We start from the raw sequence: 26433 nt of genomic DNA on the forward strand, positions 1-26433 counted from the left end.
ATTCTAATTATTCTTCGTGATCGTAGCTCCATTTTATTGGGTGTATCTCCTTTGCCCGGGAGACAGCGGGTTGGCAAGGCCTCCATGACCCGGGAGGCCTTCCCCGGGAGAGATATAGCGCTCTGACTCGCTCGCACCCCCTCACTTAGCCACTTTCGACACCCGTTCTCGGAGCCAAGACCAGGTGTGTGTTTCCAGTTCACGCCCGATCTAAAAATGTCGTCATATGATCTTCGTGGAGGCGTGAGATAGGAACATTTGAGACCAACAGGCAGGCTCCTACCCTATGTTGATCCCCATTTGAGAACCAAATTTTTTTTTTTAAGTTCATAATACGTTTATTTGTCGTTTGTATGATTAGTTAAAATTATTTACATAATATTTAATCCCCGACATCAAAATAAAATTTTAGTTCATCAATATCTATCCTATCATTACATCTATCAATGAAGGTGATATAAGTCAACAATAATTTCAATATCAATGTTCTCTCATTCGCTGCTATCCCCTCCAGTGAGGGCCGGAGAAGATTATCTGAATGGAGAACGCGACGCCTGCCAGTTATCACTAACAGCTTTTGTTGTAGTAGATCGTACGTATACAGTAAACTTATATAATAAAGAGAGTGGGGTTTACATTCGATACCAAGTGGGGTTTATATTCGATGGCCAAGAGAGTATCAGCATCGAAATACGGTTCCTCGGGAAGACATCGAAGCAGCCGCCACACACACATACACACGCGCAACTCATTTCGTTTGCTGGTTATCGAGAAGAAACCTGGAAAGAAATGATCGTTGCTGAAAAATAATCTGCCAGTTCCCCTTGGAATAGGAAATTACATTCAAGCGAGTTTATTTTAATGTTTCCATATAATACTGCGACCACATACATTTGGTTTTGTGATTTGTCAATCAAGTGCAGTTAGCAGGAAAGCGTCTGAAGATTATTCTTCAGAACAAGGTTTTTTGTATCCAATATTGGATGCATAAAACCTTGAGTCTCCAACTCTCGTTTTTGAAGTCACCCAAATATTTATTTATTCATTCATTCAGGATGGATTTAGATTCAACTTCAAACAAATGATCTCTAAATCAACGATAGTCGTACGTCACCCTTGCGGTTAAACCATAGATATAACCCACTTCCTGTTTTTTCTAGGAAGCACGAACCCGCCCAATTCCAGCTTCACCTATCCGGCAAAACGATCAAGCACTCGATGTTTTTCAAATACCTTGGAGTATATTTTGACTCTAAATGTACCTGGGGAATTGCGTATTTGAAACAGAAATGCCAGCAAAGAATCAATTCTCTCCAAACAATAACCGGAACATGGTGGGGCGCCCATCCAGGAGACCTCATTCAGTTATACAAAACAACGATATTATCAGTGTTAGAATATGGCAGTTTTTGCTTCCGATCAGCTGCCAGGATTCATATTCTCAAGCTGGAAAGAATACAATATCGTTGCCTGCGTATAGCCATGGGGTGTTTGCATTCGATACATACGATGAGTCTCGAAGTTTTGGCAGGAGTACCCCTGCTTACTCTTCGGTTCACAGAATTATCCTACAGATTTCCCATCCGTTGCAAGATCATGAATCCATTGGTGATTGATAACTTCGAAAATCTACTCCAACTGACTCCTCAGTCTTTATACCATGAGTACCTTACCCACGACGTGCACCCTTCACCAGGCATCTCCAACCAAGTTTGCTTCCCATACTTTTGCAATTCCTCTGTCATTTTTGATCTGTCCATGCGACAAAAAATCCATGGAGTCCCAGATCATCTACGCTCAGATTCCATTCCGCCGATATTTTCGGCAGAATATGGGGGCATAGTTAGATCTGATAAAATGTTCTTTACTGATGGTTCATTCATAAACGGGTCCACTGGCTTCGGCATCTTCAATGAAAATTCCAGTGCCTCTTTCAAACTCAAAGATCCTTGTTCCGTGTATGTCGCCGAACTGGGTGCGATATACTACGCACTGAGGATCATTGAAACATTGCCCATCGACCACTATTTTATTTTTTCAGACAGTCTCAGCTCAATAGAGGCAATCCGCTCAATGAAGGTTGATAAACGCTCATCTTATTTCCTAACAAGAATAAGACAACTATTGAGTGTTTTGGTCGAAAAATTATTCAAGATTACTTTAGCATGGGTTCCCTCTCATTGCTTGATTCCGGGGAATGAGAAAGCGGACTCGCTAGCTAAGGTGGGCGCTTTAGAAGGCACTCTTTTTGAAAGGCAAATTGCTTATAATGAATTTTTCCACATTCCTCGTCAGTACACGCTCGTAAGTTGGCAGCGCATGTGGATTGGAGATGAATTCGGTCGTTGGTTACACACGATTATCCCTAAGGTCTCGACGTGTGCATGGTTCAAGGGATTGAATGTAGGTCGTGATTTTATTCGCGTGATATCTCGGCTTATGTCCAATCACTACAACCTAAACGCGCATCTCTATCGCATTGGGCTCGCAGCAAACAATCTTTGTGATTGTGGCGATGGCTACCACGACATCGAGCATGTTGTCTGGTCGTGTATCCGGTTCCATACTGCTCGCTCTCAGCTTTCTAGAGCACTGAGAGCACAAGGCAGACAATCGGAGATCCCCGTCCGGGATATCTTAGGTAGCCGTGGTCCTGATCTTCTGCTTCATCTATACCTGTTCCTCAGAAACGCCGATGTCAACGTTTAATGATGTTTCCTTCGTTGTGTCCCCGTTTCATATCCCTCCTATCCGATCGATAAACTTTTACTTAGTCGCGGCAATACATACACACACTCTTCACAGATACACGGGCCAAAGGTTGTGCAGTCCACTGATCATTCAACAAGAGCCAAAGGTTTTACCGCTCATGACAATTCTACACGAACTGATGATTGCGCCGGCTAGTGACCATTCTAACCCGACTATTCCTCGAGTCGAGAATGACGCACCACGCTAGATATGAGGTACAGACTAGGGGGGCGTTGCTGATTAATGGTCAGCTGCATCCCAATAGGAAGTATCCCGTGTCGGGCACACGTACACAACATTGGAGACAGCAACATCCCAATTACGAAAACACTTGTAATACTAACCTCGAGCCAACCGCGAGTAATCGGTTACATATTACTAACATAGATAATAAGAAAAATTGTCAAAGTATTGAACTCCCGACCCCGTGAGGCTAACGCCATATGAGCCTTGATAAAAATATATATTTTGGGAAAAAAACACCGGAATGAAGGCCGTGGGGAAAGATGCCATCTTATTGAACAAAGACGGTGGTCAAAACGATGTTAGCGGAGTACTGAAGATCTCGGGATTGGCTACAAATCTGTTATCCGCAAGCAGCATTTGCACAGTTTTGCACAGAAGCTATTAGTCTGCTGCCCACGTGATGAATAGTTGTCCCGTTCCCTGGAGGACAAAATGCTGAAAGAGCCTAGGACTGGGAAGAAGCCGGATCTGAAGTATCTCAAGATTTTCGGTTCAAGTGTGATGATCCCAGTTCCGAAGACGAATAGGAAGAAGTTCGATCCCAAGTACGAGAAGGGCATTTTTTTGTTTACTGTGAAGACACGAAATGCCATCGGGCCCATGACGTAGTTCTGGAGGAAGATGTCGATATCGTGAGGTGGAACTGATGGAATTCATGGAGCTTTGTTGAGACGAGTTCCATGATCGTCCTGGGTGTGGTACATTCGACCCTGTTGATGATGCTCGATGATAATCGTGTTGAGCCAGCGGAAAACGGATCGATGTGAATAGTTCGTTGAGCAAGGCGAACGACTACGAGGATGCCGTTGTCAATCATGCGCTCCCACCGCAATTGAACAGACCAGTTGATGAGACGTGGCAAGGATTGAGGCGCAGCGGTTGGAAGCGGTCTGAATCAACCAGATGTAGCAACCCCTCGTGGTGAAGGGCTGTTCTCAACGACCTGGTCTGTGTTACAACGAATTGTATTGCGATACGCAACCATTCGACTCTTGATGGCTCTGACGATGCGATACAATTCTCTGGTCAACTAGACCAGAGTATCTCGAAGTGGTCGATATCGACCTCCTGGGGTCGATTTAGGTTTCCAGGCGGTCGACGAAGTCTGAAAATCGACCCTTCTTAACACTAGGTGTACGGGACGCGTAATTTTGACGCATTTCGAATTTTATAAGGAAATTTACAAAAATTGTATGTATTTTCATTCTATAACTAGCTGACCCGGCAAACTCCGTCCCGCCCACAATTTTTTTTTCGTTATCACATTCACGTTTTCTTACTAAGCGCACGTTCAAACATCAAACGATCAAACATCGAATGGACCAACAACGCTTGTCACTATGAAATTGTAGAACATATGGGAATTGAATTTTTTGCAAATTTTCCCATTTTCTTCAGAGTTTTCCGAAAATTTTCAATTGTTATGTTTGGTTCGAATATGTTTAATCGAAATATATGTTTTAATTTTTTGTAACCCCCTATCCATTCCAGAGTAGGGAGGGGTGTCATACCACCATAGAAACATTTCTCGTACACAAAAACCCTCACATCCCAAATTTGGTTCCGTTTGCGTGATTGATTCTCGAGTAATGCAGCCCCCCCCCTATTTAGGGAGGGGAAGGAGTGTCTTATTATCATAGAAACGTTTCTTGCTCCCTAAAGCTTCATATGCTGAATTTGGCTCTGTTTGATTGATAAGTTTTCGAGTTATGCAGACATTTGTTCTTCATTTGTATGGCAGCCCCCATTTCGAGAGGAAGAGGAGTGTCTGCTCACCATAGAAACATTTACTGCACCACAAAACCTTCACATGCCAAATTTGGTTTCGTTTGCCTGATTAATTCTCGAATAATGCAGAAATGTGTGTTTCGTTTGTATGTATGATTTTAAAATTCCTCAATGGATCATAAATCAGAAAAAAAAAAAAAGAAAAGTTTATTATCATCAGTAGAGATGAGGAGCTCAAGCAGGAGTAAAATCAAAGTTGTCATAAGTGCTGGTTATAACGCAACATTGTATCATAGTGTTTTGCATTGTGGGACATTGCTGAAAAATATCTTCTCGTTTTACCATCATGATACCTTGTCGAAAAAGTTTCAGTGTTGTTACAAACAACCCGAAACCGAAGGAATCATTTGAAAATCAACGAACGTGGAGATTTAAGGCTTTAACTAATCAAAATTGACCCGTATTTTGAGATTTTGATAGTTGCGTAGAGATTTGTTGGCAATTTGAATGTTTTTTGACGTAGAACTACGTCTTTCATTAAGGGTGCCAAATCAGAAAATAGGTCACGTTTTTATGAAATAAAGTAAACGTTAATAACTATTTTTGCCACGAACGGAATTTGGCGGTTTACATACTAAAATCGGAAATTATGTAAGATTTGTTTATTATGCTATTCATTAGAATTCCTTGTTTTGTAAATGGTTAAAATTCATGAAAACTTTAAGCGTTTCCATTTTCCCATACATTTGTTCTGTCCATTTGTGTGCTTTCCCGAACATAGCTTAGAAAGCATAGAAAAAACATAACGAGCAACTTATCGATGACCAACGGAGGGGAAATCGTAGGATTTAAAGTCTCCGTGAACAAAGGAAAAGGTAGAAGAATGAAGGGGAATACTTGCCTAGAGTATAAACAGTGGATCTCGCTGAGGCAAACTTTCATTCGGCATCGGACTGTTGAGCAATCCAGTTCACTTTGCTTTCGCTGCGCTTCGATCTAAGATTGAACCCCACCAGTGGTAATCCAACTTGGATATATATCGTCGTTTGGTTTTTCTGTTCATTTTTCGCGTTATTCGTATCGTGTGTTTTTCTTTCCGCTTTCTACGCTTCGCGTAGTGTGTAATGAGTAAGAAGAAGAGGAAGGCAGGCTCGAGCCCTGCAAAAAACGAACACATTGCCAGGGACAATAAAATTTCGAGGCATGCGTCGTCTATTGATGCACGCGATGCTGGTGCAGTGAAAAGCGCTCGCACTGAACCGAGCCTTCGCGAGTGTGACACCGCATCGAACAACAGCGAAGCAGGCGACTTCGGCGCGGCGGTCGAAAATGTAAGCGCCGTTACCCAGGCAGCAACCAAAATCAAGCTCCCCCCGCTGGTGGTGAAGGCGGTCGCTCTTGAGAAACTCATCAGCGAATTCGCATCAATGTGTGTTACAGCAGAGTACAAGCTGTGTGGCATAATTCAGTCTTTTTCCAAGCAGTTGCCATTGTTTGTTTTCCGTCAACATAAGGGCTTCGTTGGTGCCTTTGAGATGGCATCAATTCCTTAAACTGGCGCTATGACGAAATTATTTGAGAAAAACCAAGCATCTTGAATGTCTTACTGGAATGTTATAAGTTATTTGGGTTCGCGCGCCAGTCGTAATTGATACTGTTTTCGAGATTGTTATTAACAAAACAGAGTTTATTTCGCTTGTTTAGTCACCAAGAAAGTAAATGTTCTGGAATTTTGTAAGTGATTAGGTTTCGCTTGCCAGTAGTAAAAGTTCCTCCACTAAGGGCGACAGCTGCGCTTCTCTCGAGCATGAGAAAATTATGCAACTCTTTTCGAGCAGTAATATTAACAGAAGCGTTTCTTTTGAGAATAGCGCAAAATGCTAGAAGTGTTTATATTCCTAGTAGTTTCAAGCCACCAATGTGAACCAAGAAATAAATTGCGACATACGATTAGCTAGTGTATTGTTTTGCGAGGGCAAGAATGAATCATCAATCAATTATCGTCAACTGATTCTACAACGAAAAAACATTTCAGAGATTATTCTACTAAGCAGTAGTTTCTAAAGTTTCACAACATTATAGAATAATATCCGAAGGTATAAACAAGCGACTTATATAAAATAACATCGTAGTTCTACGTCAACAATGCGGTCGTATCTTGGGCACAACCTCCTATAATTTTGTTTTAGTTATATGTATTAATAATTATTAATTACTCTTGATAATTATTAATTACTCTTGATATCATGTCATAATGAATTTCATGTCTATTTATTTTGTTGAATATGATGAGAAAATAATGTCAAGTTTACTCATTGAACTAACTGCAATGTTTCTAAATTGATAATTATTCAGTAAGAAAAAAAAACCTAGTAGTAGGATTTTCAAAGAAATTTAGCTATATGGGGTCTGAGGTATGACTTCATTCTGGAAAAGGGGTCTCTTGCCCAACATAGTCTGAGAACCCCTGGACTAGACGGATGTGGTTTCAGCATTTCTTCGGGCTTCGGGATGAGAAGATTTGCAAATTGCAACACGAAAGGAAAGTGTGCGAACTCAAGAAGGCGCTGAGGTGCTGAAGAGTTCGAACTGAAGTAGTTAAGTCTAGATCCCTGATTGTACTGGTGTGTTCGCGGGTACAAGATGATGTTGACGACCTCCTGATTAATACGAACGATCGCAAGCTGGAAGCTTATTTGACAGGCGGATCTAAATGACAGACCTCGGAGAGGCACGTTCTCGGCATTAGAATTACGAGAAAGCGTGAAGAAGGCGAGCTATGGTTGGATCAACGGGCCTACATCGAAGACACAACCGATGGTCTGGGATGAGCAAAAACGTTCGAAAGAGTGGATGGAAGGAGTCGTCTGTCCATCGTCAAGAAGGGCAACAAGCTGAAATACTGCAATTGTGTTGGCATTGTTGAAGCTCATAAACAAATAAACTTCAAAATGCTATAACAGGTCAACCTTTCGAAATCCGACAGATTTTGCAAAACATGTTACGTGTCTACACTTCATATTTCATCGACTTTAAGGTAGCGTTTGATCATGAATAGATATGGTAGATAATGGCAGATACTTGGATAAACATTCAGAATGATGAAAGCTACCATAAATCGGGTGATGTGCTACGTGTGCGTTTTGGAGGTTCTATGGGATCCCTTCGACTCACGTAGATGATAAAGACAAGGAGTGAAACGTTCGTGCTTGCTGTTTGAGGGTGTGTTGCAGAGAACGGGCATCGAGTGTCATTGAGAAAAAAATGAACCCCCCTAACTGGCCGAGGATCGCTATACCAGCAATGCCATAAATTGTTCATCCAGCCGAAGCTGGCTATGATACTACGCCACTGATTCAATCTTCATAGATACCAGCTACCAATCAAAGTGGACAACGGAAACCCACAACCAGTACCAACACTCGTCATCCGAGATCCGGAACCAATTCACTAAACATCGCAACATGCGTCTACCAACTAACACAGGCAATGCTAGTAATAGGTCTACTGTAGGTAATGTAAGCCGCACGCCTACACTTCCTACACTCTCTGTCGCTCCTGTTGTACGCCGTTCTGGTTGGTTTTACTTACCGAGGTTCGTGCCAACAGAAACAACAGAGAATATAACTCATTATATTTCGAAGAGATGCAACTGTGACTCGTCAAATATTCGATGTCACAAGTTGTTACGTCAAAATCGAGAAGGGGAGCCGCCCTTATCATTTATTTCATTCAAAATTATTGTTCCCGAGACAATCGTTAGACTGATTTTATCCAATGATTTTTGGCCTGAAGGTGTGTCTATATCTCCATTTTCTAATCGGAAACCATCAGCAGAGGCAATTCAGCTGCTGCCACCTTATGACCTACAACTTGAGTCAGTTGATCATCAAAGCAGTTCCGCCGCTTTTTTTATACAAAGCTCCCTCACCCACTGTGACTCGAGCCACGACATATTTATATACTACCAAAATGTTGGCGGAATGAACACTTCGATCAACGAATATCATCTAGCATGTTCTGATGCGGCATATGATGTATATGCTTTCACCGAAACGTGGCTCAATAGTAATACGTTGTCGCAACAATTGTTCAGATCGATCCGTTGAAAATAGTACGAAGACCACTGGTGGCGGAGTTTTACTAGCCATAAATTCGAAATTCATATCACGAGAGTTGCTTCCTCCTGACGGCTGTACTGTTGGGCAAATTTGGGTTGCCGTGTCGTTCTATAGCCACACCACTTATATTGGCATTGCATACATACCTCCAGATCGCATAAACGACTCAACTGTAAACAACTGCACATCTCCTCGCTCAATTGGATAACAAATCGAATGTCACTGACTGACAACATTCTTTTACTTGGTGATTTAAATTTGTCCGGTATTAGGTGGACTCAGAGTACAAGTAAACACTTGTACCCATATTCTTCACGCTCATCTATGAACTGTTTAACCGAACGTTTACTAGACAGTTTTAGTGTTGTCGGTTTGTGTCAAATGAACGGAATCCTCACAGTAATAATCGTATGCTCGACCTATGTTTCACCAATTCAGAAATGGATCACAACACAACGGTAATCAAAGCTCCTTCCGCTTTAGTTAAAATATGTCGTCATCATCCTTCGCTTCTTGTTTCGTTGCTCGAAACGTCACCACTCGTCTTTATTGAAACCATCGAATCTACTTACTACAATTATCGTAAAGCGAATTTTTCATCAATGAATCGTTTCTTCACAAGTATCAACTGGGACGACATTCTGATTGACAGCGATATAGAGGTAGCCACGCAGTCTTTATCTAATGTTATCCTCTATGCGATTGATCGATTTGTCCCCAAGAAAACAGCCTGCAACTCCCGTTATCCCATGGTCTAATCATCTTTTGAAACGTTTGGAGAGGGAAAAACGTTCTAAAAGGAAAGGAAATTTTCCAATCTCCGTTGTGCTTTTTGGAAAGCCCGTTACTCAGAAATCAACAAAGACTATAAACAATTGAACAGAGCGCTATTTGGAGCTCATCTGGACCGTGTTCAGAGTAATCTGAAAAAGAACCCACAAGAATTTTGGAGATTTGTTGATGTACAGAGGAAAGAGTCAGGACTACCAACCATAATGACACGCAACAATGTGGATGCTACAAACAAAATAAGCATATGTGCCGTCAATAACGCGCAACTTATCGACGAACAACGAAGGAGAATGATTGAAAGCCTCCGTGAACAAAGAAAAAAAAAGGTTAATGATCTTTTTTTTCTTTGTTCACGGAGGCTTTCAATCATTCTGAAATACTTGCCTAGAGCATAAATATTGGATCTCGCTGAGGCAAACTTTCAGTATCGTTCCAGATACGAATTAATGAATATCGTTTGTTCTCCTTTGTTTTGCGTCATCACATGTCTTCGTTTCGGATTGAGCTTAGGTTTTACTCGTTGTTTCCCTGGCCTTGCAATCATTACATCAAACTGGCGTCATTGTTGTTTCCATGCGGTGCGAAAGAAATATTGATGTAGTTATGAGATGTGTAATAATGGTGCTGGTGCAACAAGTTTATAATCACCTGTAGTCAATTGTGAAAAAGGCCACCGGAATTGCGTTCGAGGAAAATTTTATATGCATTGACATGAAACAAAGTGCGACATGCGGTCAGCTTGTGTATTGTTCTGAGAGGGCAAGAATGAATCATCAAACAATTGTACTGAACTGATTCTACAATAAAAAAACCATTCCAGGGCGATCAAACCATTCTACTAATAAACAGCTATTTCTAAAATTTCGCAGCATTCTAAAACAATATCCGAAGTTAATAACAAGCGACTTGTATAAAATAACAGCGTAGTTCTACGTCAACAATGTGGTCGTGTCTTGGACACAATCTCCTATAATTTTTTTTGATGCCGTCGTTGAACGTCGAGATCTAGTGGCATCTCGAAAATTTTTTTTGGCAAAAATCGACACGCTGGGACTTGAAAACCCCGATTTCTGGTGATTTTTCGGTTTTCAAAAAACTCAAATTTTAACGTCTGCAACACTAATAAATGAAGTTCGAATGAGCTAATACTTTGCATAGGGTATATTATCGTGCAAATCAATATTTCGCAGCAAGTTCTGAATGAAAAATTGAGATAATTATTTTTATTAGCACTTAAAACCATACGTTTCGTCTCGTATTCCAAAAAGTCCCAGTCCCAGAGTGTCGATTTTTGACAAAAAATATTTTTTCGAGATGATCCCCGATTCCCTCATTTTTCGATTTCCAAAAAACTCAAACTTTGACCGCTTTGCACCACTCTCCCTTATTTCCGATTGAGCTAATATTTGGCATAGGGTGTTTTTTCGAGGTGGTAAACATTATGTATAGGGTAACTTTTTGAAATTTTAGGGTCGATGTTTTCCCATACATTCATTGGCACCCAAGTATATATTTATCGTATAAATATGAATTCTATAATTATTCTAAGTGGCAATCATTTCCAATCAAATCTAAATCATAAAATATCTAACGAATTCTTTACGCTTATCTAGTTCAATAATTATTTTTCCACCATTCTCATTTACTATGTCGATGCTCATAACTTCATGCTATTCTAAAATTACTTTATTTGTTATTCCAGGGATATCTCCACAGGCTCCAATTTATCGATTAGTAAATCAATCGTATAATCTTAGTTGTAGTTTGAACAGTTCAGATCCAGAGACAAAGAAATTCAGCAGCAACGATCTTATGTTTTTCATTAAAGATGTACCAGTTTCTCGAGAGTATATAACGGTAAGCTCTTGCTAGAAAACTTCATGAACAATTTACTAACACGATGACTTAAATGGTTTGATGTGTCCAGCATAAATGACTGATAGACGTTAATTTCTGTTCAACGCTATTTTTAATGATTATTCACATTTATAAAATCTGGCCTAACTGAGACATATAAATTATACTAGCTTAGAATATAGTTAATACACAGTCAGTTGTTTGCTTTATATAATTTGAAGTCACAATTTCAAGGAAAAGATGGGACAACAATTGTGGTTTTTTCTGTTCTTCGTGAGTTTTTTTTCTAAAACTTAATTTCTCTTATCTGGTACTAAGAGAACGCTATAAACTTCACTTGGCTAATCCTAAGCAGAAATAAGGAAAGGACGAAATCTTTCCTCTTCATGTTGAAAGTGGTCCTGGAATTATATTTGTAAACAAAATTACATAGAATTTGCTTTTCTATGGGTCATGAACAACGTTTTCTTTATGACATAAATAATTGAACAAGTACAACACTAACATTTGTGTGAACTGAAATATATTTCTGGCCAATTCAATAATTTAAAACTGTTTTTTATATATCATATATTCACAGATTTTAAATGAGACAACTATTCAACTTAATGTGCAAAACGCAACAGTGAGTGCTGTTCAATATATTTGTAAGCTGAATTTTACTAAGGGAGTCGACATGCGGAGCGTTTTCGTAGGCTACAAACCGTACAACGTAACAAACTTCAAATGTCGTTCAGAAAATTGGCAAAAAATGAATTGCTCGTTCGGACAGGAATATAATCCGATACCAACAACATACGATTTGAGTTTCCGCTTTGATACGTCACCCGTCGATTTTAACTGTCCCCTGGAAGGGCAGTTCAACAATACATGGAAGTGTTCAATCGATTTGGATTCATCATATCGCCAATCTCATGAATTGTATTATTTCGTCTTAGTATCCAACAACTCGTTCGGGAAAAATCGCGAGGTTTTCGAGGTTAACAACTTCAATAATGTTATCCCCGAGGCACCTTCAGAATGCCAGGCCAATAACATAACTTCTAACAGTGCGATTTTACACTGGACGATATCTTATAAGCTACAAACCTTCAAAAGAGACTTTATATTCCAAGTCAAAATATTATCCAGTTTTGACAATAAATCTTGGAAACCGGTCAGCACCGATGCGATATCTAAATCAGTAACGAACTATACTCTACCTATTGAGAATCTAGAATATGCAGACGCGAGATATGATGTCAGAGTAAGGATGAGAACATTAACAGCAGAGAACATAGAGGAAATGTGGTCGAACTATTCGAGTTGTCTGTTCAATACTTTGCCACGAAGACCGGATGAACCACCAAAAACAGCAATCGGCGGGTTCGAAATTAACGTGTACAATGACATATTTGTATATTGGCGAGAAATACCGAGAAGCAAACATAATTCTGTGAATGGTTTTCGATATAAGATCACGGACATTAGAAGAAATGGAATTCCAATCAGGTATGTAATTAATTAAAAATCTCAATTGTCAGATAGATAGTATTTTTATTCATTGATGAGGTATTAAAATTAATTTCAACCATTAGATCATCAATAAACCCGGCTATCATAGCTGCAGACCTCCTACCCCGATTTTTCCCCAGTCCTACTCCAGTTGTTCCAACTACCACGCTTCTTCTTGTCCCTACTGGATTCGATGCGATCTTAACCCATTAACGACTAAGCTGTAAACATTATTTTATTAACAAAAGTCATTGGTTTAATTTCAAGCATTATTTTTTTCCGTTCTTTCGTTTTCCGGAAAATGACAAAAAATCGAAAAAACCCAAACAAAAACATTGACCAAAACCTACATTTTTGTATCTGTAGGAGGTTCAATTCAATGGTTTTCTTCTTACATCACAGTGTGTGATCTTTTATCAAAGTAATGCTGTAGGAAAAATTACACTTTTTTTAATTTTATGAGGTGTTGTTTCTTGTTAGATTATGTACTTTCCGTACATAGTTGCTTTACACCGAATTTATTGCCCAATAAAGTTATACAAAATTGAATGAAATCGATAGTAAGCTATCCATTTATGCCAAAATCTTACCAAATGGTTGTTTTCCAAAGCCATGAAAAATTATCAAATTTGCTGTTCAATTTTTCGAACGCTTGGTCTAAAATGGGCTAAGGACATGTAAACCCCATAGTACGACGTCCGCTTCGAATTCCACGACTGTTTCTGTTGTCAGTTCCCAGTAAACATGAAATCGCATAAATTTTGCACATGCTGAATCACATATGAATTCGTATCCAATCACAATCGTATGAAATATCAACAAAACTATGCGCATCCAAAATCGTATAGAATGTATAAACTCGATATAACATTTTGATGGCCATGAGTGCTGTGCTATTCATTATAAAATATTAGTAGGCTTTGAGATGAATTGTAAAAAAGAAAGGCAGAATAAAGATAGTTCCGGAAGTGTAAGACGTGTTCAGTGATTGGGAAACCAAATCTCCGAATATTATACCTTATCCGAATCGGGATTACCACATCTGGCGACGAGGAGCGGAAACGTACTCTTCGCACTTTAAAGGTAAGAGCGAGAACATATTAAAATACGAAGTCACAGTTTCTAAGATTCTGTTAAAAATTTGTGGTAACAGAAAATAGGCAACAGCCGCTGCAATAAGCAGAAAAAGGTTATTTCCGCTGCTGTAGAGCAGGGACAGGCGTCGAGCCGCTGCTTGAAATCAAGGCATTAGCCGCTGCGTAAAGGCAGAAAAAAGGTGTGTTAGCCGCTGCATGTGAGCAGAAAAGAAAAGAATCCGTTGCACGTGAGCAAGGAAAGGCGTGAAGCCGCTACCTGAAGTAGAAATAGGCTCAAGCCGTCGATTTGAATTGGAACGGAAAGGTAAAAAAAAACCGTTGAGGTTGTTTTTGCGTTGCTATGGTCACATAATGAACATAAAAAACAATTTTCAGCATATAATCCGTCGCCTACTGAGCGTTTCTGATGGAGAGTTGGAACATCAATCCCTTCAAATTAAGTCATCTTCCAGATTCGCAAGTTCGTAAAGAATGGTTGCGATGGAAAAGAAATTTCGAAGTAATCGTCGCTGCTAGTGAAGAGAAAAATGCTACCAAATTGAAAAACTTTTTACTGGCGAAAGGCGGACTCGAATTGCAGGACTTGTTTTACTCGATCGATGGCGCAGACGTTGAAGAGGATGCTGAAAAGGGAATAGACCCTTTTAAAACAGCTATTGGAAAGCTAGATGGACATTTCTCGCCGAGTCAGCACGATTCGTTCGAACGGAACGAGTTTTGTAAAATGGTTCCAACGATAACTCCGGAGGGAACAAGTGAGCCATTGACCAAGTTTTTGATGCGATGTACCGAAAAAGCGAAAAGATGCGATTTTGGGAAAACAGAAGCAGAAAGTCGAGATTTGCGTGTTATCGACAAAATCATTTACCACGCACCGGCTGAGTTGAGAGAACGATTACTCCACGAAGAAACGCTTACGTTGTCGCAAGTATCCAGGATTGTGACTTCGTTTGAATCGATTAAGCAGCAAGTTCAAGCAATTGCTGGAAATGGTAACGGTGATGTAATGACAGTTCAACGTATGAGTCAAGATAATGTGAATCGTATATATGGAAGTGGCAAGCCAGCGAATGGATGTTGTTATCGATGTGGACAAAGGAACCATTACGGAAATGATCAACAGTGCCCAGCTCGTAATAAGCAATGCGAAAAATGTCGTAAGTTTGGACATTTCGCTCGAGTGTGTCGGTCAACGACGAAACGTAGGTATGAAGATCCAATCCCATATCCAGCTCGTAAGAAAGTTAAAACAGATAATGTACGAGCGATATCAACAACAGAGAATGGAAATAGTTCGAGCTTCATTTATAATATTGGTGATGGAGATGAATTCCTTTGGGTTAACGTTGGAGGTGTACTTATTAAGAAGCTAATTGATTCCGGTAGCAGCAAGAACATAATCGATGACGACACTTGGCAAAGCATGCTTGAGCAAGGAGTTAAAAGCTGGAAACCGAAACAAGTCCCAAATACGATTCTGCGTGCGTATGGCCGTAACACGAAACCCTTAGTTGTGTCACATGTTCTTGAGACAACATTTGTTGTTGGGAATGAAAACGATCAGCGGAAGGAAACAGCTATTTTCTACGTCGTCGATGGAGGTTCTCAACCGCTGTTGGGAAAGGACACCGCAAAACACCTTGGCGTGTTAAAAATCGGACTGCAAGAACCAAACTTGTCCGTAAACAGCATTGTGTCAGTTGGAGCGAGACGTTTTCCGAAGATAAAAAATGTTCAGCTGATTATTCCAATCAACAGAGACGTTGCTCCAATAGCTCAGCGAGTCAGACGTCCTCCGATTGCACTCCTGAGTCGAATCGAAGAGAAGCTGGACCAATTACTCGTAGCAGATATCATCGAACCTGTGTCAGGAGCAGCGCAATGGGTTTCACCGTTGGTAACCATTGTCAAAGATAATGGAGATCTTCGTCTTTGCGTAGATATGCGGCGTGCCAATCAGGCTATCATGAGAGAACATCATATGATGCCCACGTTTGAAAGCTTCCTTCCAAGTTTGAAGACAGCCAAATACTTCAATCGGCTTGACATCAAGGATGCATTTCACCAGATTGAGTTAGCTGAAGAATCACGTTTTATTACAACCTTCATATGTCACAAAGGGTTGTATAAATACAAAATACTTATGTTTGGCATTTCTTGCGCTCCAGAAATGTTCCAAAAAACTATGGAGCAAATTTTGGCCGGGTGTAAAAATGTCATTAATTATATTGACGACATTTTCATTTTCGGAGAAACGGAAGAAGAGCATAATATTGCTCTAGCCAAAGTTCTATCCGTATTAAAAGATAATAACATTATGCTGAATCAAGATAAATGTATATTCATAGTCCAAAAACTCGAGTTTCTTGGTCATGTTATTTCATCTGAAGGAAATACGACCAACTGATCAGAAAATTCAAGCTTTAAAAAAATTTCATGAACCTCGTACCTCAGACGAAGTGAGAAGCTTTCTTGGTTTAGCTACATATGTTGGAAAATTCATACCTGATTTAGCAACAATCACTGCTCCATTGCGAGAACTAATCTGCGTTAACAAACCATTTAAATGGACGGATGAACATCAAAGAAGTTTTCAGAAGCTAAAACAGTTGATATCGAATGCTAGCACTCTTGCTTTCTTTAATGATTCTTTCCGCACAAGGGTTGTAGCTGATGCCTCCCCGGTTGCTTTGGGTGCAGTTCTTGTACAATTTGCAGATCACACTGATGATTGTCCACGTATAATCAGCTATGCTAGTAAAAGCTTAACTGATACTGAAAAACGTTACTGCCAAACGGAGAAAGAGGCTTTGGCCTTGGTATGGGCAGTAGAAAAATTCTCTGAATATTTGATTGGCAGAAAATTCGAACTGGAGACTGATCATAAACCACTTGAAGTAATTTTCAGTCCATCATCCACGCCGTGCGCAAGAATCGAACGATGGGTCTTGAGATTACAATCGTTTAGATTCACGGTGAAGTACCGTAAAGGAAGCGGAAACATTGCAGACTCTTTGTCTCGGTTGGTTTGCTCGGATGGTGCTGATGACTTCGAAAAGGACAACAAGTTCATGATTTTGGCAATTCAAGAATCTGTGGCGATAGATGTTAACGAAATTGAGGAAGCTTCACGTGATGATCCAGAGATTTCTGCAGTAAGAGAATGTCTTCGTGCTGGAATCTGGAAAACCCCAGTAACAAAACAGTTTGAACCATTCCAAAATGAGGTTTTATAGGAGATATTATGATCCGAGGTAATAAACTGGGGGTTCCCAAGAAATTGAGGGAACGGATGTTACAGCTGGCACATGAAGGTCATCCCAGAGAATCTGTTATGAAGCGACGGTTGCGAGATCGAGCATGGTGGCCTTCAATGGATCGTGAAACAAAGGAGTAATGCAAAGCATGCGAAGGTTGTCAGTTGGTTGGTTTTCCGAGCCGACCAGAACCAATGAGCAGGAGAGAATTACCCACGAAGCCGTGGGTTGATATCGCCATTGACTTCATGGGTCCCCTTCCTTCAGGTGAACATCTACTGGTAATTATTGACTATTTCAGTAGATATAAGGAAGTTGAAATCATGAATCGCATCACTGCTTCTGAAACTGTTGAGCGCCTAAGCAAGATTTTTACCCGCTTAGGATATCCAAAAACCATCACGCTGGATAATGCTAAACAATTTATTGGCAAAGAATTTGAGGAATATTGTAAGATTCATGGTATTATTCTAAACCATTCAGCTCCATATTGGCCGCAGGAAAACGGTTTGGTGGAACGACAAAACAGGTCACTGCTAAAACGATTGCAGATTAGCTACGGACTTGGCAGAGACTGGAGAAAAGATTTGAAAGACTATTTAATCATGTATTACACAACAGTTCATTCCACAACGGGTAAAAAACTAACAGAATTGTGTTATGGAAGAACAATCAGAAGCAAGTTACCAGCCATTGATGATATTGAGACAACTCCACCTGCATCTGACTACCGAGATCAAGATTTTTTGAACAAACATAAAGGAAAGGAGCGAGAAGATATGCGACGACATGCGAAGACTTCTATTATCAGCGAAGGGGATACTGTACTCATGAAGAATCTAACACCAAGAAACAAATTAACAACAGCATTCAATAAAACCAAATTTACCGTAGTGGATCGGTCAGGACCAAGAGCAACTGTTGTAGACCCGAATTCTGGAGTAACATATCAAAGAAATGTCGCTCACCTGAAGAAGATCGTTAACGTGCCTGAAACTTCGGCAGAGGAACGAATAAATGAAAACGATCCTGAAAAGTCAATAGACGAAGAAGAGGATTTTGCAGGATTTGGCGATGAAGAAAATGAAACTCTCAACACTGGTTTTGCTCCTTTGCTTTAGACTAGTAATGAATACTAATGGTGTGGTTGACGAACTTTTTTAAATGATCAAACATTGTTAATTTTATAAAATTTCAAGAAAAGGGAGATGTGCTATTCATTATAAAATATTAGTAGGCTTTGAGATGAATTGTAAAAAAGAAAGGCAGAATAAAGATACTCCCGGAAGTGTAAGACGTGTTCAGTGATTGGGAAACCAAATCTCCGAATATTATACCTTATCCGAATCGGGATTACCACAAGTGCTGTTATCAGAGCGCGTCTTTACTCGACTGGCAGCGCTTCTCCATACATACAAACCAAACCGAAGAAACCATACCTCGACCGAAAGGTTACACACAGTCCAAATTTTCAGCAGAGTAGTGGTCAATGGATATGGATAGGGATGGTGAAGAGGAAAAAGAACAAGAAATCGAAGAAAGGGAAAATAGTTTTGGAAAAGAATGGCCTTTGTTCTTCTCCAAAACTATTTTCCCTTTGAAATAAAAGTGATGTAGAAAGGAAGTCTAAAGGAATTGTTGAAGCTTAAAGTTTGGCTTACAGCTATTGGAACTATCTAACAATTTATCCAAAACGTACGGTGTCAAAAATCCTAACGCTACTTAAATCTAATTGCTGTCACTACTTTTATTCGTCAAAAGTAGATTCATCAGGAAATAACTTAAGTACGACTGTAACCGATAATCTTAATTCGCAACTTCAACGTAGTTGGCACCCCAAGAAAACATTCGTCAGTTTTACTGATCGGGTGGAAATAGTAAACAAATTTTATAATTCTACATCCAAGTGAACATACAAAGGATTTATAAAAACGGAGAATATATTTATTTCGGTGCGCCAACAATTTATAAAATTCGTTTAGTCGAATAAACTGGATTATATCGAACCGTAACGCGAATAAGCCGGTCACGGATGCTGTTCCCGAAAAGGCACACCCAAATCGTGGAGCAAACATTGATGGTGTGCATGTGTTGACCACAGCGGAAAATGTGGAAACGACTCTACCAGGGCGAGCATGCAAAATATGTAGAGGCCCCGACACTAACGAAATGGTTAAGTGCGACCTCTGTCACGATCGGTACCATTACCGTTGTACAGGGTTTTCCATTTCGGGCTTCCGAAAGTATACAGCCCTGCGCTGACAACCGTTTGGCATAGCTGTCAACCAAAGCGTCATATCGTTAGTTGAATGTCTGCCATTTTACAATATGGATCGTTTTAGCAACGCACAACGTGTTAATTTTGTTAAATTATACTACAAAAATGATGAAAAACCGGCAAATGTTTTTCGAGCATTACGGACGGATTTTGGTCGTCATGGGCGGCCTACAGAGCACATAATCGCTAATGTAGTGCGTAAATTCGAACAAACTGGATCCGTAGCGGATATTGTGAAACCTGTGCATCATCGTAATGTGCGTTCGGCCGAAAATATTGCTGCTGTTGCTGCCAGTGTGGAGGATGACCCGAATGTTTCGATTCCACGGCGTTTGCAATTGGGCTTGTCAAACACATAATTGTGGCGAATTTTGCATTTGGACTTGCACCTACATCCATATAAAGTCCAACTGGTAGTAAAATTAGAGCGTGATGACCATGGAATGCGTCGGGCATACATCGATTGGGTGAACGAACAACATCAGCAAAATGCTGAATTTTCGCATCAAATTTTCTTCAGCGATGAGGCACATTTCGAGCTCGGTGGCTATGTGAACACCCAAAATTTCCATATATGGGGCTCAGAAAATCCACACGTGATTGTTGAGAGGCCATTGCATCCGCCAAAAGTCACTGTTTGGTGCCCATTATGGTCTGGTGGAGTCATCGGGCCATATTTCTTTGAAAATGAGGACGGCGAGACGGTAACTGTGAATGGTGAGCGCTATGGCCGCATGTTAACCGATTTTTTTTGCCACAAATTGAAGATATGGATACGGATGACATGTGGTTTTAGCAGGACGGCGCCACGTGCCAACACGACCGAACATGGCCATATTGGGAACGAAATTTGAGGGACGCATAACTCCGCGTTTTGGTGATGCCAATTGGCCGTCCAGATCATGCGATTTGAACCCGCTAGACTTTTTTTTGTGGGGTTATGCGAAAGACCGTGTCTATGCTAACTCTCCGCAAACTCTTGAACATTTGAAAGACAACATTCGTGAAGTTATGACCGAGATACCGCCCCATATGTGCCGAAAAGTCATCGAAAATTACCTGTTCCGGATCAAGGTGTGCGAGGAAGCCCTAGGTGGACATTTGAATAATGTTGTATTTCACACATAATGGCATAAACTAAACTTGAATTTGAAATAAAAGTTTCATCGAAATTCGAATTCTAAGTGTGTTTTATTTCAATTTACTTTCGGAATTTAAAGTTGGAAAACCCTGTATTTATGTGACGGACGAAGTTGGAAACAAGTGCTGGTGCTGTCCCAAATTCGCAGCTGCAACCGGGAACCAGCAGACAAGTTCAACCGCCGATCAGCAAATCCCAACAACGAGTGGTGTCAAAAATGTAGGAAAGCCTCAAAACCCGAACGTACAAGGAGTAATATCACCGCAACAGAACATACGTGTAACCAGGAGTTCTGCTAAAAATGAAACTGTTTCATCAGCTGTGCTGTCTAAGCCAAATTCATTCTTTAAAAATCTAACAGGTGTGTTACCAGTCGCACAACCACACCAGGCGATTGCGCTACTTCAAAAGGAGGTTGTAACTACCACCTAGGGAAAAAGCGAAGTCAACTGGCTCTCGTCATTCCCTTAAACTTCAACTACAGAATTTCGAGGAGGAATATGCTCTCAAATGTGAATTTATCAAGGAAAAAAAGACGGGTGGGTAATGTCGGTGACATAACCGGAGTGACGTAGAACTATACAAAGGGGACAGCTTTTGCTAAATATATATTTTAAATATATTGTTTTATTTTCTTCTCCTACGTGAATACCTACCTCTCTACCTGAAAAATGTATTAGTTTACTGTTTACTCTTTATGAACATGTTGGGGGTTCTGAAAAGAACCTTTGGTGTTGTGTTTTTGCGTTTTTTTTTACAAACTTGATTCTTAATTTTTTTCTGAAGGCTTTGTACTTATTAAATGTTCAACGTCGGGCATCTTTCGGCGTATACACATATCGTACAATCAAAATGATGGCTGGCTGTGATAGGGAATGCATAGGTGGTCATCAGTTCGTTCACTATCATATATTTCACTATTGAGCACATTACCGTACCTTAAGCTGTGGTTTCGGAGACGAATGAATTGTAAGATTTGTAGTCTCCGCAAACAAAGTAAATAAAAATGAAAAAGAACTGAGGTTTTGGAGACGAACTCTACGATCTTTCGAGAAATAAACGAGCTATAAGCGTTCTGAAAAACCAACAGTAAATACAGGGACGGATGACCTTCGAATTAAAGCCCTTTAAAATAAGAACAGAGCAGCAGGAAATACATAGCTCATCGTGTTGCTCCTTAGTTATTTCTCTATGCAATGCAGATGTAACGTCAGTCAATTTTCAACATCAGTTATCAACCAAAGAAAGCAGTTCTTGCTACCGAGAAAATTCGTTAATGCCATCCTGCATACAATGTGTTGTAATTTGAAGCCACTTTTAATTCGGAAACCATACATGGGTTTGTGAAAACTGAATGAACAATTTAAAAGACCCCAACCACCAATAAGTTCAAGAACAAGTATAAACAAAAAAAATCAGTTTATATTATATGTCATATTATGTCACTTATAGTGTATTGGTATTGTGAAAAACTTTTAATAACTCTTATTTGAAAGGTTTAATGGCCCTGAAAAGCGCCGTGTTTTACGGTGGCTGGTTTTGCCACCAAAGCAGTCTGTATAAACAAACTTTTTCTTTCTTCTACCTGCTGCCGTTTTGCGATTGCGTTTGCCTCTCGCTGAAACTAGTTGTTGCCTTGATGAGCGCCGAACCGAAGCTGCTCTGTTCTTGATGCGGGTTTTCTGATTGTCGTGAGCAGCTTTGCAAGCCAACTCGAGCACTCCGACGGCCGAAACTCTATAATCGCTGTTAGGTATACTGGTGCTCCGGCACCAATCCGTTCGGCCTAGTTACCCTTGCGGAGCAATCAGTGAATGCGACCAACTGGGAACTGGAGACCTGCACGGTTGGAGTGAGACTTTGCCTTTCCCTTAACTTGTCCTCCTTTGTTACGTCCACACGTCCACGTTGCTGCTTGTTTTCTTTTTATGATGTGATGCGATGCGATGTTAAACGATGCCGTACAACCACACTGGTTTACGGTTTGAAAGAAAATGAGATATTTTTTTGAGGTACGCGCGTTTTATACCCTAGCGGTACACGCTCACAGGATAGAGATAAATCGGCAGACTCAGTCAAAGGGGCGTGTCCAACGAGACGAACGAATGAGCGTTAAAAGGCAGCGATGGCAAAAAAATACATTCATTACGATTTGTTCGCTCGTTGGATTCACATGCAGGCTAAAAAGGGTCCTTTTCAGGATCACAAAATTATCTTTAATCTAAAGAGTTTATTGTTTTGTTATCACTGGATATCCCCATCTTGTTCGGCTAAACCTTCCTGTTTAGCGATTGCGTTTGCCACTCGCCACAGCTTTCACAGTTGGAAAATTTCTCCCCATCCTGCTTGTGACATGTTGTACAGTAAATTACATTCAATGACACGTCGCATTACCACCACTCAGTATCGGATTGGAGGTAATTTTAACCTGTAATTGAACATTTGCGATGACAGCGGTACAGTGTCGACTTTCAATGTGGGGTCATAATTTGGACCCCGAACTCTATGTTTACAAAAATGTCCAACTAAATATGTCGCATTACAGGTCCGTCCAATTAGCTAAATATCGAGATAAGTGTAAATTACTGTACTTTCAATCTAGAAGCAATTTAAGAATTGAGAGAAAATCAATAAGCTCAGAACAACTGCCAAATTCACATACTCATCATATCCTGGCAAACAAATTATGAAAAAATCAATTTGTGTTTTATTATTATTTTGAATATTGTTTTAGAAAGCATTGAACTGTATTTCCTTCTTTTATGGAAGGTTTAATGGCCCTGAAAAGCGCCTTGTTTTATGGAATGGTCCCAATTTAGAAAACTTAGTACTCGTGGTTTTGAAAAAAAACCATTTCGAACGCCCTCGATGCCGCCTTATTCTGGATTTGCCACCAAGGCCGTTTGTATAAAGAACAAACTTTTTTCTTCTGCTACCTGCTGCCGTTTTGCGATTGCGTTTGCCGCTCGCCACTCGCTGCAACTGCCTGTTGTCTTGATGTCAACCGAACCGAATGTGTTCTGTTCCGAATGCGGGTTTTCTTATCGTCGCGAGCAGCTTTGCCGGCTAACTCGATCACTTCGGCGGCCGAAACTATATAACGCCGGCTAGGTGGACTGGTGCACTGGTACTAACGCGCTCGGCCTAGCTACCCTTGCGGGGAACTCCAGATCAACACGGTTCGATCGGGATTTTGCCTTTCCCTTCACTTTTCCTCCTTTACCATGTCCATACATGGCTGCTTGGGTTGGTTTGTTGATGTGTTGTGATGCGAACCGATGTGGTGTACGGTTTGGATGAGAATGATCGTTACGGCAGCGGAGCGGGGATTTTTAAGCTGACTGGCTGGCTCGAGAATTACGCATGTGTGAGACTGCCACCAATGTTTCGTTCATATTTTTTCTTTTTCCTTTCCAATCGTGCTTCATTGTATTTCGCTGCTGCTCTGGTTGCCCGTTTTGGTCGGTACGATTTGAGGAGCACAAAATGGACCAATCAAAAATGGGCACATAGTGCATTTGGACAATGCTTGATATTTCACAATTATTCAATTATTTATCTCAAGAAAAATGAAATGTTATTCGTTATGATAGATGCGTAGATATATTTCCTATCAATTGATGTAAAAACCTTTGCGATCTATTGAGAAATGCTCGAGTTATAAGCGTTCCAAATCTTGCATTTTTTCCTACTTGTTCAGTGCCTAGATTTCCATTTCACCCCCTATATCTTCCGGTTAGACGTAGTCCTACGTCAAAATACAGTATCCTCGAACAAATGAGCGAGCAAGATTGATCAGCGTACGGTGGAGGCAGTGAAATTAACGAGTGGGTGGAACAATACGATGCTCGAAGAAGGAAGGTTGGATGAAGTTCCACCGAATACTGTGCGAGACGTCGCGGTACCAGACAATAACATTCCTGCTTCAGTTGATGAAAATAGACTTCCGTACGTTCCAAGCCACAGAATATCCCTCAACCTACATTGATGCACAACATGGGGTTACCGGAGCTCCCTAGACAGCATAATCCGCTGAATAGTCAACAGCTTGCTGCTCGACAGTCAATATCTAGGGACCTGCTCACATTCTCGGGCCATCCCAAAGAAAGGCCGTTTTTTGACGTAGAACTACGTCTTTCATTAAGGGTGCCAAATCAGAAAACAGGTCACGTTTTTATGAAATAAAGGTAACGTCAACTATTTTTGCCGCGAACGGATTTTGGCGATTTACATACCAAACGAATCGGAAATTCCTTCAGTTTTGTTTGATATGCTATACATTACAATCCCATAGTCTGTGTATGGATTAAATTGATGAAAATTGGAAGCATTCCTATTTCCTCATACATTTGTTATGTCCATTTGTGTGCTTACCCGAACAGAGCAACTTATCGACGAGCAACGAAAGGGAAATCGTAACTATATTTGCCTAGAGTATAAACAGTGGATCTCACTGAGGCAAACTTTCATGAGAACAGGTTTCTCCGGATGATCCTAAATGTACCGTTTGGGACCAGAACAGTCGATTTATACGACGAAGCAGCCATACTCCTAGTGGAAGAGAAACTCGCTGAAACTTAATGGAAAAAGCGAATAGATCAGAATTTCAATTCATCAGATAGTGGAGGCGATCTGGCGTAGTGGTAACATCCATGCCTCTCACGCTAAAGGTCACGAGTTCAATTCTCACTCCCGACATTCTTCCAAAAATGGAAGTAAAAGTGACGAACCAGCCTAATGAGTTGAAAATCACTATAATACAGATAAAAAAAAAAATCATCAGATCACTTGTTTAAATTTAAATTTTCTTTTTCGTAAACATGTTAGTCTTAAGTGTAAATAGTAGTTATAAGTAGTTTCAATTTCAATTTAAATTTCAAGTGCCAAAGCACAAAAAACATACAAACCTTTACTATAAAAACAGTATTTGATATTTAGTAGAAATCTAATCTAACAAAACTGAAAAACCACTAGAGCTGTATCACTTATAAAATTGAAACTCTGTACATACACAAACCAAACAATAAAATACAATTTATGTAAAAAAAGGCAAACTTTCATTCTTCGTGAGGAAATCGACTGAACAACATCGTTGCTGGGCGAGCTGGACGGCGAGGGATCGAATGCCTTTCTTAAGGCAATGGGGGTGGAGGAGTAATATTATGGATAAAGTAAAGTTTTCCAAGGGCCTTTTTGAAGGTTAGAGACGAATGAACTGAAGATATTTAAAGTCTCGAAAAATGAATATCGCTTGTTCTTCCTTGTTTTGCGTCATCACATGTCTTCGTTTCGGATAACGATGCAACAATCGCCTAATTTATTATGCTATGATTGACGATTGTTTGGTGTTGCAAATTATGCAGTCGTAATGATAAATATAAACAAGGAGGGGAGATAACGGGAGGGAAATATTTACTCTAGGGTGTTGGTAATGAATCTCTGCTGAGGCAAATATTCAGCCTTTTTCCAAGCAGTTTACATTTTTTTTCTGTAATCAATGCATTTAACTGCCGTTATGGTGAAGCAGGTATTAAGGTTGTCCACCAAAAAATTATTTGAGCAATACCAAGTTATTCAATAAGTTATATTAAGATATTAATTTATTTGGGCTCGCGTGCCAGTCGCAAAACTGCTTTCAACTAGGATTGCATTTGCGCTTATCTTGATCATT

General features: G+C 40.2%; 1 protein-coding gene across 2 annotated transcripts in view; it reads left to right on the forward strand.

Annotated features, from left to right (window-relative positions):
* The window catches only part of LOC129771215 (cytokine receptor-like), a 75197-nt gene that overhangs the window by 37984 nt on the left and 10780 nt on the right, over positions 1 to 26433 (forward strand). For both annotated transcript variants that reach the window (XM_055774639.1, XM_055774638.1), the window contains 2 exons: positions 11341 to 11495; positions 12076 to 12986. In XM_055774639.1, the coding sequence (XP_055630614.1) occupies positions 11341 to 11495; positions 12076 to 12986 (1066 nt within the window). The remainder of the gene's footprint in view (positions 1 to 11340; positions 11496 to 12075; positions 12987 to 26433) is intronic.

The sequence above is a fragment of the Toxorhynchites rutilus genome, chromosome 2 (genome assembly GCF_029784135.1).
Source record: "Toxorhynchites rutilus septentrionalis strain SRP chromosome 2, ASM2978413v1, whole genome shotgun sequence".
NCBI lineage: Eukaryota > Metazoa > Arthropoda > Insecta > Diptera > Culicidae > Toxorhynchites > Toxorhynchites rutilus.